General features: G+C 43.5%; 1 protein-coding gene across 1 annotated transcript in view; it reads right to left on the bottom strand.

The window, feature by feature from the left end:
- Positions 1-14,364, bottom strand: part of ULK4 (unc-51 like kinase 4) — a 483,261-nt gene that overhangs the window by 285,578 nt on the left and 183,319 nt on the right. Inside the window, exon 30 of the mRNA XM_006893067.1 lies at positions 5,586-5,634. Coding sequence (XP_006893129.1) covers positions 5,586-5,634 — 49 coding nt within the window. The remainder of the gene's footprint in view (positions 1-5,585; positions 5,635-14,364) is intronic.

Below are 14,364 nucleotides of genomic sequence, written 5' to 3'. Positions count from 1 at the left end.
CACATAACACGACTCAATAGATGCCCTGCGACTGGCTGATCAGAGATATCCTCAACTCTAGCTCAGCACTTTTCCTGTGGGTGTAACATGTGATTTTGATCTGGATTAAGGTCATTTCCTTTCCAACCAATTGGACTGAGTAGGCAGAAACCTATTCTCACTTAAGCCAAGTTTACTGATACAACTTTTAAGTTACTTAGTTTCAGCCAATTTAGGAAACTAATTAGATATCTCTCTCTCCTGATCAGATTAAAGCCCTTTATTCAGTTGCTGCAGGGCTCGCCTCACTTCCTCCAATCTAGTATCAAGAGACTGCAGCTTCACCCTAGAGAATTATTTTGCAAATACAAACTTTATGGGCCTGCTCTCACAGAATGTGTGAATCTATTTTCACTTCTACAATACACCTCAATGCCTAGACTTACACTAGTAGTTTGCGACCGCTGAGTAGTCTTTGTATACGACAGGAATGGATTACACAGCTCCATTTTGCACTGGGCAGCGGCCCCGGACGGGCACTCTCTCAGGCCAACGAATCCCAGTCAGCACGTGCTCCTGACAGCTCTTCTCTCTGTGGTTTTGAGAGTGCCTTCCTCGGTCAAGTACCGTGACATTTTAACCAAATCATATTTTCTATTTTCAATGGTTGTATATCCCTCTTCCACATGCATAGCACACTCTTGTTAACTGCATATGGGACATAATAGTGCAGATTCTAAAAAAGGAAAAAGAACCGGCCGTTTTAACACGCCCTGAGCACCAGTTCACATTAGCTGGGCTGCAACTGGAGTTGGAGCAAAGGAATGTTAAGAGGCTGATGGATGCACCGGGATGAACACACTTTCTGAATGCAATGCGCAGCTGTCAGTCTACACGACCCTGGGTCTGTGATTAAATCCTCTAGGCTCCCGGGCCTATAAAGACACCCTTTTGCTGAAGATACAGTCGTCGTGAAAGATTTATTAAAGTCAGATTCAACGGCTCTCCTCCAGAATTGTTAAAACAATATAATTGTCACACTGGCGTATTGCTAATCCCATTTTTATTGTTAACATTTGCCACTGAAATTGCTCCTCAATTGTTTGTTTTGGAACAGACACATAAAATATCATGACAGCAATATTTTGGCAACATATTGGAAAATCTGCCATGAATAAAGATATTTTTTTTCACCCGCAATAAAAAAGAGATTTGCCTATATTACTTGGTGTTAAAATGATTTACTGAAGTAGGCCGAGGCATAAACCACTGAAATAAAATGAAGAGAGATTAGAGTTATAGCGAAATCCAAAGGCTGATCCTCCTAAATTCATTCTTAAGACACATTTAAAGCAAGTCCGACTCCTGGGAAGGTGAAAAAAGTGTGTGTGTGGGGGGGAGGGAATCTTCCATCACGATCAACCGACAACTCTGCACTCAAGAGTCAAGGTGTCAGGCTCTCTGAATGGCACATGCCCTTAGGAATCTGCACGTATTCAGTCAGTCCAGACCACCACGGGACACACGCTGTTCACACTGGGGACTTTGTCTATGTTGAGCCTCCACTCCTGGCTCAACACTACTGTCTTATGCACAAAAGGTAACATACACTTTCATCTAGAAGGGCCCTGTTAGGGAAGAAGCGCCCCGTCTCTTCTATTCCCTTCTCCCATGTCCCTTTGGGCCAGTCTAAACCTCTCTTGCTAATGGAGACTTGTAGGGAATTCCCAGATCCCAGCTTCAAACCTGTCTCTGGTTCTCTCTTATTGCTGTTGTTCGGTGTCATCAAGTCAATTACTACTCATAAGTTACTATATATGGACAAGAGTGACTGATGTTGTTGTTGTTATGTGCCATCAAGTTGCCTGCAACTCACAACAATCCTCTCTGAAGCCTGCCCTATTCTGTGCCAGTCTCCCTGACTGTGGCACTCTTATCCTCACTGCCCCAGTAACTGCGTCAATCCATCTCATCCAGGGCCTTTCTCTCCTGCACCGACATTCCACCCATCCAAGCATGATGTCCTCCTCCTAGGACTGGTCCCTCCTGCTCACATGCCCAAAGCATGTAAGACAGAGCTTCCAAATCCTAGTCTCCAAGGAGAAGCTTGGTTTCACCCTAAGACAGATTTTCTTGGCAGGCCATGGTATGTTCAAGCTTCTTCTCCAGCACCACAGCTCAAAGGCATCGATTCTTCTTCTGTCATCCCTAATCATATGCATCTGATGCATAGCAAGTAATTGCAAAGACCATGGCCTGGCTCACGTGCACCTTAGTCTCTAGACTGACATTGTTGCTTTTCAGGATTCTGTATAAGTCCCTGACAGCAGATTTTCCCAGTACAATTCAGCTTTTGATTTTCTGACTGCTGGTGACAAATGTTGGTTGTGAAGCCAAGTAAGCGGTAACTGTTAACAATCTCAATCTTCCCATCTATCATGGTGCTGCCAATCAGCCCAGTGGGGAGAATCTTTGTTTTCTGGATGATGTGCTTCAAGCCATATTGAAGATTAGCAGGAGCACTTACTTCCTAGAGCCCAGCACAACAACACGGCCTTAAACTTGGGTCTCTCCTAGTCTGATCATACCTTGGATGATCAGTCCACCTTCTCCCGCCACATAATCCAGCAGCAAAGAAACTAGAAGATGAAATGAATATATAGTGGTCTGAAAGACCATAAATTATTCATAAAACAAAAAAAATCTCATATAAAGCATTGCAGGAGCTGATTCAAAGCCACCCTTCAGCCTCACTACCATTTCTCCACACGCTGACCTGGGCACGTCTGAAAAAGCACCATTTCAAGTCCAAAGCTAGAATTCTCACCTCTAACATGTAACACTTGACCCCCACGAAAGCTCCTTCATCTCCCTCAAAGGCCCTGCACAAAGGTCACTTCTTCCGTGGGAGTCCCACCTTCCACTGTTCAGTACCAATCACGTCGTAAGTGCTGTGCTCAGGTTCTACACCTTCCAACATGACAGCTCCTCCCATCCGCTGGGCCATGAGTGCCTTACCCACTGCTCTACTCTCCTTCCTGTGAATCTCAGGCCCGGACATTAGCATCGTGGCTGGGAAGAGCGATGTGTCTCTTGGGTAAACCAGCAGAAAGTGGATCTTACAATAAAGTATTCAGTTCTTTAACCAATTTGAAACCATGTTTGGAACACTCAGTTCTACAATTCCAGAAATAACTGGTTCTCCTAAGATTGGGAATGAATTTTTTTTTTTCGTGTGTGTGTGTGTGTACCATCAAATCGGGTCTGACTGGCACAAGAGGAGATTGTCCCTCCTTCTCCAGCAGAGCATCTCGTAATTTTTTTTCAAAGGGTACAAACAGAACACCAAATTCAGAATCCTGCTCCTGTCACCTTCCTTATCTGCACGACAGATGGAGGAGCCCCCTCCAATTCTTTTCCACAAAATAGTCCTCTTCTCTTAATAAACAATTGCTTAATAGACAGCATACTGCTAGTAAGAGCACCTCACACGAGGGACTCCACACTATTACAAAGCCCGTAATCAAGCTTGAAGTCCATCAGACAGAAGCTGAACGAGATAAAAGAGGAAAGAAAAAAGTCACTAGGAGGTCAAAGCGAACTGCTAGCATGAGTCAAATATTGCTGTGTTGCTTATTTTTGACGGTTGGTTAAAAGGAGCAATAGGTGCTCTGGTGGCCTAGTGGGTAAGGAGGGGCATTGCCAGCCTAAAGGCAGATGACTGAATCCACCAGCTGCTTCACGGGTCAAAGACGGGCAATCTCCTCCTATGCCATTAACAGCCCTTGGAAACCTGCTGGAGGGTCAGCTGTGAGTCGATTCTGACTCCATGGCATGTAACAACAAAAGGCATTACACAGTAACTGGGTGATTTACTAAGTCTTTCACTATTACTAAGCCTATTTTTTTTTAATGATTTTAAGTTTTGTTCCACTCTTTCCTCCGACTATCTAGGATCTTCTATGGAGACTCCTTGGCGCATGGTCGGCCAGGTGTAGCTCGTTATCATCTAGTTCTTCTGGCCTCAGCTCAGGGAAGCTGATGTCCATTCATCTTTTCAACTGTTTCCATTTATCTTTTAATTCTTTGCTTTGAATGAAGATAAACCACTGGTCACATCTTAGATGGCTACTCACAAATTCTTAAGACCCCAATCACTGTGGGGCCAAAGTAAAATGACACGCCCAGGCCACGGAGGAAGGGGCTCCTGGTCCTACTGTGTTAAGCTCCGTGCCAGGACTCAAAGGTAGAGGGTTCAGATCCACCAGGTGATTCGAGGGAGAAAGATGATGCATTCTGGTTCTGTAAAGGTTCACAGCTTTAACAACCACAATGTCACTAATTACTGCTTCAGCAGCTATCAGGGAGCCAAATAAAGAAAATCCTTGACCACTTTAAAAAAAAAAAAAGATCCACAGCTTTGGAAACCCCATGGGGGTATAGGGTATGGGTGTGAATGGGGGGAGTGTTTTCTACTTTGTTTCACAGGATTGCTAGGAGCTGTATGTAATTAATTCAATGGCAGAAGCCAAGGCCCATACATGTGAGTATAGAAATATTCCTTCATAAGTGACTGTGCGCAAATGCCTATTTTCTTTGTGGACTATACTGGGCTAATTGACCTTGAAGTGCCCCACGACCATGGTCCTGAGCTCCCAGGCCCAGAACTCATTCCCTCCAGGTGACTAGTTATGGCTGAGAATTTCTCATAACTTTAACCTATGAACACTCTACTATAGTCATGGATACATTTGCAGTAAAGGTAAATACAGATGCAGAAACAGCCTCTAACAAACCTATACTCACTCGTTAAGTCGTTTCATTCCTCTGTTTCATTTAAACGCCTATTCATGTATTCACTCACAGATTACACAATCAAGATGACTTTTCAAAATAATATCACACAGTAAATCTGAGTATGAAGCGGTTATGGCCGGAGTCCGGGCATCAACCCAGACACGCTTGCTCATTCATAAATTGTGCTGCATTCTCTGAAATGAGGGAAAATGGTGCAGAGAAGCTAAGCTAGTGTAAGTTCTGAAGCAGCCCACTTTCTGACCACACGCATAAAACCGGTGGCCACGTCCCCAATTACTGCAGAGTCAGAAAGGGTCAAACTGAACATTAGAAAATTCATCCCTCAAGTCCAGCAAGAACTATTCTCTGTTCCCTTTTCTAAGTCAACTTCAAAGTGTTCTTTCCAAGGGAGCGCTCGTGGCAAAAAGCTGCACTGCAATCCCGAAGGCATGCAGTTCAAATCCACAAGATGCTTCCCTGGAGAAGGAGGGGAAATCTCCTTCTGTGCCAGTCAGATCTGATTCAAAGGTACACAACAAGGGGGGGAAGTATTCTTTCCATATTAGATAACACAGATTGTTTAACAGGGGAAAAATGTAAATTATTTGTGAGACGAAAAGGTCATAAAAAGTGTCCTCCTAAAATGTCAAATCTAGATATCCCTCAGAGATGAGGAGCTCAAGGCCTGAGAAACTGAGATCAGACAAGATGAACCCTTCAGGTGCAGTCAGGGTTAGAACCCAGCCACTCCACTCCTTAGAACTTGGTTTCACTGTCTTTGAATTGCAAATGCACATTTTCTTTCTTACCAGAATTACTTCAAAAATGAGTGGGATCAGCTTGCTTTCTTCCACAAGTCTGTTAAAAAAAAACAAAAGAAGACAACCACACGTTGGTTAAGTCATGGTCAACTGCGGCCGTGAGAGGGAGCAGTGAAGCCCCGTGTGTTATTGCTCAATGTCTAACTTAGCAGTAATATAATTAAAGGAGCATTTGTAATACACTCAACTACAGCTGCTAAGCACAAGAGATGAGGCTTTTTTGAAAGACACATTGCAAGTTACACATTTAACCTTATTGACTTGTAGCAAGTAAAATCTCAAATACATTTGATATCGGTACCTGTGAAAATTAAAGATCAGAATTAATACAAATTATTATAAAGAGTAACAACTGAAAATTACTCTAGTGGCACAGCAGTTAAGCACGCAGACGAAATGTGAGCAACCCTCGTGCACAGATAAATTAAAAGCATGTCACATGCCTCGTTAGGTAACTTCTCAGCCTTAATGGATTAATGTATAATGAATGTTAATCATCTTAGATTCCTTTTCAAAATTGGATACCAATCATTCAGAAGACTACAGCATGTTCTCTTATTAAATCTACTTATAAATCATGATCTAGTATAAAAGGAGGGGCTTTGGGTAAAAATTAAGATAAAACAGCCTTAATGAAACCCATTCAAGAGTGACAGCCATTATTAAGAAATGTTTCAATTTCCAAATATTCCTTTAAACACAGTTCAGCCAACTTTTCTCTAATCAAACCAAAAGTCAAGCCAGTTGCCACTCAGTCATGAGTAAATACTTAGGTTTTATAGAGAGCAGTCCCTATAGCAACTACTCTTCTTCCGTTTTAACATAAAAATAATCAGATAATTCATTAATGAATAGCTGAAGCTGTGTTACAATAAAACTTATTTACAAAAAGAGGTGGCAGGTCATAATCATCTGTTATTTCTGCTTTATGGAGAAATATAAATGAAAACTATCTATGTTAGCAATATATAACAAGAAAACATTTAAGAACATATAACAATATTTAAGGATTCTGAAGCTTCATCTGACATACTTTGGACATGTTGCCAGGAGGGACCAGTCCTTGGAGAGGGACACATCATGCTTGGGAGAGTGGAGACCCAGCGCAAGAGGGGAAGACCCTCGATGAGATGGATCAATTCAGTGATTGGGGTAGTGGGAGTAGGTGTGTCGGAGACAGTGAGGTTGGTGCAGGACTGAGGAGGATTTAGGGCTGTTGTACATGGGGTCACTATGAGTCGCAAGCAACTCGATGGCACCTAACATAGATGTATTTCTATAATACACATAAATATACTGAATGTATTAAATACACACACACACATAAAAGGTAGTTCTGTTGGATTAGTAAGAAGTTGCACTGTCGATACAAAAACAGGCAGTTCAAATCCATCAGATACTTAGGAGGAGAAAGTGGGTAATTCCCTCCTATGCTATGTGCAGCCTATGAAAACCCACTGGACGGTGAGTTATGAGTCGTTTCTGACACAAGGGCACATAACAGCAGCAGCAACAACATATGTGTGTATGTTGTTGATTGCCTTCGAGTCGACCACGACACATAGCAACCCTATGAACATTTATCAAAGTTCATAGTTTCCGGAGGCATGTTATTTAGGAAGCGGATGCCACTCCTGCTTCCAATATATGTACATATCAAACCCCAGTACAAACACACTGCCACTGAGTCCACTCTGATGTACAAGGATCCTACAGGACAGAGCAGAATGACACCCATCCCTCACCCTTCCACCCCTAGGATTTGCAGAGCTTTAGGAAGCAGACTTCCCGATCTTTCTCCCTGAGAGGAGCAGAGAGTTTCAAATCACTGGATCTTCCAGGTGGCAGAGTGCTTCACCACTGTGACACCACGTCTCCTAAACTGTCACGGAGACACCTTGGGAAATAATGCGAAAAAGGCTGTCTTGGTTGTGAGGTTCTGCTATGGCAGACTGTGGAGACTTAAATTATCATTTCCATTTTACGACATGAGCTTGTTATAGATTCGTAAAGAATGAATGTTTATCGTTTATAAATAGCCTTAAAGATAAAAATATCTTCAAAAGACCATTAAAATAACTACATTACGATATATCCTTTCTTCTTTTATATTACCTATCTAAACACACGGCTTCTAAGTAATTCCAGATGAGGAAAGGGTAGCAGACCTTCAATGAGGTTCCGAGATTACTTTATCCTGGGTTGTACTGTTTCCTATGTAACAGGGCAAGTTCATGACAGATCGTGTGGGTAATGAATTTTGCTTTCCTAGTCTTGTTTCTGGAAAGGCACTCAGAGGGTGCGGGAGTGGGTATTCCTATTCTTCGGCTTGGTGGTGTAATGACTTATTAAGACCTTTCCAGTCATAATCCTTTGAACTCCAACCAAATGACTGGACGGGATCACACAAGTGAAGTGTTACAGCCCACCAATGGGACCGAATTATTGTTGTGTATCATCCAGCCAAAGCTGACTCATAGCTGACCCGCCAGTGGGCTTCCAGAGGTGGTTTAATTGCATGGGAGGAGACTATCCACCTTCTCCCACTGAGCAGCTAGTGCAATCAAACCTCCTGACTTTGGGTTGACAGCACAACTCCTTACCACTAAGCCACCGGAGCTCCCTAAGGCCATAATGTAAATAAGGTGCATGACGTTCTTGGGGACAGTGACATCATTTCTAACACACTAGCGCCCACTGCTGAAGTCACCGTGTCAGTCCATCCCGTTGGGAGTCTTTCTCTCTTTCGCTCTCTAAGCATGATGCCCCTTTCCAAGGAACAACCTCGTGTAGCCATACATCATAAGCATGAAAGATGAAGTTCGCTATCTTTGCTTCCAAGGAGCACTCTGGCTGAACTCCCCCCCCCCAAGATTTATCTGTTCTTTCGTCAGTCCATGGGATACTCAGTACTCTTCACCACCACAACTCAAAGGCATTGGTTCTTCTTCTGCTATCCTGATTCACTAGCTTTCAAAAGGACCATGGCCTCAATCAAGCACACCTTCATCTTCAAACTGACATTACTGCTCTTTAGCATTTTGGAGAGGACCTTGACAACGGACTTGCCCAGTGAAATACATCTCATGCGATTAAGGTATATGGAACACTGATGAAGGGGATGGTCTGTTTTGCTATCCTACTAGGCTTAAAATGAACTGCCTGAGCAGCAAATTAGGAAGAATTCACTACTACCAAGAAGAGCTAGGAGTAGAGTGTGTGTTTTAGACCTAGGATTTGTGGGCTAAGAATTTCTTGAACTGAGGAGACAGGACTCAGTGAAAGATGAAGCTTTGTCATCTTTGCTTTTAAGGAGCACTCTGGCTGCATTTCCCCCAGATTTATCTGTTCTTTTGTCCGTCCCTGGAATACTCAGTACTCTTCACCACCATCAGCAGCCTGGGCTCAGCTCTGCCCAACAGAGGAATCTCCATGACACAGAGACTGATCAAAAGAAGAGTGGGCATAAAAAAAAAAAAAAAAAAGAGTGGGCATAGCCCAAGGCGCTACTTAGTCTCGGGTCCGCGTGCTTGCTGGAAGCATTAATACTATCTCATGGATGGAGATGAGGGACGTGAAGCAAGGACCAGAGTTGAGACCCCAAGCCTTCGCTGGTCACATGCATTCATGAAGGACAGTGTCCATCTCAACTCTGTTTCTCCCACATTCATTGCATTTCAAGCACCTATCTTGACTTATAGATCTGATCACTGGCATTTTTTAGGGAGCTCTGATGGTGGCTTAGTGGGACTTATGCTGCCAATGCAAAGGTTTGCAGTTTGAATTCAGTGCTTTTCAGGGGAGTGGCAAACCCCTCTGGTGCAATTTATTGTTTCTGAAAACCTGGTAGAGGGTCAGCTGTGGGTTGGTTTTGACTTGACAATACAGAGAATAATCTTGTAATACAGATCTGATTATTGGCATTCTTTTCCCCTGTAGCCTATCACAGTACTATTTTTTTATTTTTTTTTGCTTAAAATGATTTTGCTTGATATTCTTGACCTCTAATCATGACACAGTCCACACCCTCAAACCCAAGAGTCAAATGGGTTAAAACTTACACAAACACAAGAAGTTCTGCTTCATGGTCCAAGGGAAATGATGTGATGAAAAGTTAGCTAGCCTAGGGGAGTAAAGAAGGTATTCAAGGGTCTTGGAAAACACCAGAAATGTAGTCAAGTAAAACATGTTGAGGAGGTGATGTCAGTACAGAGACAGGGAGTTATAGAAGAGTGTTGGGAGAGCAGTCCAAATAAGAAAATCTTGAAGATAGAACAGAGTGATTTAGCCTGAAGGTGATGGCAAGAAGGGTTCTCACCCTACAGGTGATGGGAAGCCACAGAAGAGGGTCAAGCAGAAGAGTGACACAATTAGATCCAGCTAGCTGTGCAATACACCACAGGCTACACCCCGGAGCTCTCCTGACAAAATTTGATCCACCTTTCAAAAACTCCAATCTGGGGAAAAAATGAACTTGAAGAAGGGATGTCGTTGAGAGCATTCATACTTTAAGTACAGCACACAGACCTGAAAACTCTTACCGATCTACAAGACAGTCAGCAGAAACAGTCCCACAATCCCATTTATGTATCGGGGCTAGTGAGAAAACATCTGAATGCCATGGTAGTTTTGAAAGCATGGCATCACTTGAAGCACAGGTCATTTGCTTAGTGTCACATCATCTCCTTACAAGACATTTACACCAGAGAAACCTAGCAAACAGCATGGTAATCGAGTAGTCAAGACTCGCATCAGCATTGCTGACTTGATAGCAATGAGCTGAGGTGTGTCAATACTTTCATTGCTGACCTCTCCGTGTGGCTAGGCGTCTCACCTCGTAACAGCTAAGCATTGAGGCTCCATGACCATTACAAGCCTGGTCTAGAAGTTAAAGTTAAAATCCACCAGCTGGGTCATATGGAATTTCTATGTTCAGCTTTTCGGGGAAGCACCAAACTGCCTTCCAGAATAGTTAACACCATTTTACAATCACACCAACAATGTGTAAGAGTTCCTTTCTTACCACATCCTCTCCAACATCTATTACTTGCTGCCCTGTTAAACTTTGCCACTCATACCGGAGTGAGATGGTACCTCATTGTGGTTTTGACTTGCCTCTCTCTTACTGTCAGTGATTTTGTAAATTATTACCTAACTTGGGAGGGACTGGAGAGCATTATGCTGAGGGAACTCAGTTCCACAAGGATAAATATTATATAAAACCATTATTGTAGAATGAGTATAAGGATCCAAGAGCGGTGGGAGAGGGTGGAAGCAGAGGGATGAGGATATGCAGGGGGAGGGGGATTAATCATGGGGTTGTACAATTTGATGGGTGAGTGAGGGAGGGAAATGGAAAGAATTTTTTCTCTAATACAATGCATTCGAATTTTGCAAAGAAACTAGTGTAAAATTAAAAAATAATAATAAAATTCACTAATTTCGCTCCTGGAGAAAGATGACCAATCTCCTCCTGTGTGAAAACCTGCTGGAGGGTCAGCTATGATTCAGTTCCAAACTTGACAGTACACAACAACAGATGAGGCTCACACCACACAGCTGCCCCATCTCAAGGTCAGATGACTGGAGTACAATGACAAAGGCCCTTCACAGCTGCATCTGAGTTAGTGCTGAACTGAAAAGCTGGGAGAAGCACGAGCGCGCGCCAGAGGCGAGGAACCTCCAGGGCCGTCTTGGTGTCAGTGGCTCAACTGTGAGCACTCCAAAGCCACTCGACCCACTTCTGCTTTTTAAACAATTTAGAGTTGACTCTCCGAAGAAGCTCCTTCTGACCAACTAGCGTACAAACTCAAACAGCAAGTGTCACTTGTTTCGTTTTCCGACAAAGCTGCTTAGGAATTTGAGATCTCCTCTATATTATGACTGAATGAGCAGTAGATTATAAACAAAGCTTTTTAATTTCTTACAGCTTATTTCATTTACCAGTCCAGTGGGTCAACAGCAGTCATTGTAATTTAAAAATCTCTAGCTGGTACAGTGAACCAGCTAAAATAAGAAATGGTTTCATAATGGTTAGTTACACATATTATTAGTCTAAACCTGAGACACATTTCTCCTCATAGAGCCCAGCCTCCTGGATAATCTGTTCTGCATAAAGATTGAAAAGGATTCAGTGACTGGATAATGGGGGTGGGTGTGTCACAGACAGTAAGGTTGACGCAGGATAGAGCAGGGTTTAGGGTTGTTGTATATGGGGTCACAATGAGTCGCAGGCAACTCGACAGCACATAAACCTGAGAGCAATGATACTTGAAAGCTTTCTTCTTGAAATGCACCTAAGTCTGAAAGCAAGCTTTCTTCTTGATAGTCTCCACTTACAGAAAACTACAGAAATTGAACCAACCAGGTTACACATAGGAGCTCTTTTGTTCCCAAAGGTACATATATGGACACACTCAGAGGGTTGAGATTTCAGGTAGCTTTTAAGAATATTTTAGATCTTGTCACTCTACAAAGATTTTTGGGAAAACAGATTTCAGGAAAATTTTACACCTGGTCATTTTACAAAGACCTGCAGTCTTCCTTATCGCCACACATTACACACCTTCTCTAAGGAAGTTTTCACTTTAGTGGCCAGAAAAGTACACAATACATTCAATCTAAGTTATAAATCTAATCGATTTGCTGAGGAATCTCAGAAAAAGCCTGGAATACAAGGTTACAAGTAGAATGGTCCTCCTAGGTACAGAAACCCTCATCACACAGAAGAAGCTGATAATCGTAAGCTTTGCTAAGAAAACCAAAGTGCAAATCTACCGCCAGGGAGCTGATCCCGACTCAGGCTGACCCTCCATCGGGTTCCTGAGGCTGTAAATCTTGACAGGAGACTTACAACTGCCCAGCTTCTTCCCCTGGAGCGGCTGATGGGTTCACACTGCTCACCGTGCACTTAGCTCTTTTCAGTATTAAAAGCATCTGCTCTTAAAAGGGTTTTCCAATCAAAACACACAGTTCAGACGAAAACTGGGGCATTTCATGTTACTACAATGTTAAATTTCACAAAATATTTCTCCATCTATTACCTCGTTAGGAGGGATTGGTCCTTGCAGAGGGACATCATGTTTGGGAGAGTGGAGGGACGGCACAGGAGAGGAAGACCCTCAATGAGATGGATCGATTCTGTGAGTGGAGTGGTGGGAATGAGTGTGTTTGAGACAGCAAGGTTGGCACAGGATAGAATGGTGTTTAGGGCTCTTGTAGTCCTATCACAGGGCAGGTGGGAGGTGAGGCTGAAGAGACGTCACCTCCAGGCGGTGCACTTACTTACTCAAAGCACTTCTCCCCTTCAACTCCAGACACTAGGATGTGCCTGAAAGGCCCATTTTCTTCGGGGCTTTAAATGAAATGGACACTCAGGTAACACTGTGGCTAAAGCAATCAACTGTTCACCAAAAGGTCAGCAGTTCAAGTCCACCAGCTGCTCTTCAGGACAGATGGATGCTTCCCTAAAGAGCTCAGCTTTCAGAATCCTACAGGGCAGGTCTCTCCTTTGGGCTAACCAATTGCTATGAGTTGGAATCAGCTGCATGGTCACTGGTGACTTGTACCAATTGTCTCTGTTCGGGGCGCCCTGGCAGGCTCATGGTAAGGAGCAATGCTGTCAATCTGCAGGAACTCGGTTCAAAGCCAGGCAATCTCCTTCCACGCAATTTACTGCCTCTGAAAACTCAATGGAGAGTCAGCTATGGGTTGGTTCCAATTTGATGGCACACAACAACCACCTATACTCTACACAGGCAACAATCTATACTCTGGTTAACGAGCTGAGGGCTCCAGCCTCCCATTTCCACATCTGTTGCAGCATGTTGGCTCTGCCTTCCAGCTGCAGTTCCCACCCACCTTCTCTGAGCTCCGTGGGTCTGTATCTACACTCTTTTTCCTACTGATTCTAGGAATACATGGTGCTCTGCCCAGGTCATGCATTTGTCCTCACAGCTTCACAGCCTGAAACGATATATCCATCACCATACAAGGAGAAGAAATGCACAGAGCAGAGACAATGGCTCATTCTGAGAGCACCAAGTGTCACGAGAGGCGCGTGGCTCACTGAGCAAATCATGATTATTCAACTTTGCTGCTCGGGGGGGCTTTTGCTCCTGTTGAATGCACTATAACAGAGAACGCTAAGTGCTCAAGACGGTGACTGAAATGGGCCAAGGAAGTTACAAACCAGTATTTCAATCTCAGACCACTGTTGAGTCTGGCGGGAGCTCATGCTCTTTAACACGTTGCCACAAATGATGGGGGAAAGAAAAAAAATTTCTTTCTAAGCACAGTTGTCAATTTACATGTGCGGCAATGTGTTAATTAGATGACAAAGGTCCTGTCTATACCGCAAACACTGTGGTGTACTCTGACCAATCGCTGCCATCAAGTAAAATCAGAAGACTCGATATGGAAAAGGACTTGGTGTGGAGGCGACACCACAAATGAGTGGGAATTCTGTGCTTTGTGTCTCACGTTACAGTCCACTCAGTGGCTTCACTTTGTTCCAGGAAGGTGATGGTCACAGGCAGGTATATGCAATATACACAGAGGCAGTGCATGACTGCATCGAAGCAGATCAACAAAATCTAAAAAAGATCTTGCGGCATTAAATTAATTCTGAAAAGTTCGGTGGTTGTTATGTGCCACCGAGTGGCCTACAAATTATATACAATAGCTCTGCTCTATTGTGATCCAGTCTCATTGACCCCGACACATCAACCCCCCCTTACCTCAGTTACTGTATCAATTCATCTCATCT

This window comes from Elephantulus edwardii, unplaced genomic scaffold (assembly GCF_000299155.1).
Source record: "Elephantulus edwardii isolate Elephantulus edwardi_28Jun2011 unplaced genomic scaffold, EleEdw1.0 scaffold00121, whole genome shotgun sequence".
Taxonomy (NCBI): domain Eukaryota; kingdom Metazoa; phylum Chordata; class Mammalia; order Macroscelidea; family Macroscelididae; genus Elephantulus; species Elephantulus edwardii.
Note: the sequence above shows the minus strand (reverse complement) of the source record. Positions and strands in the feature narration are given on the sequence as shown.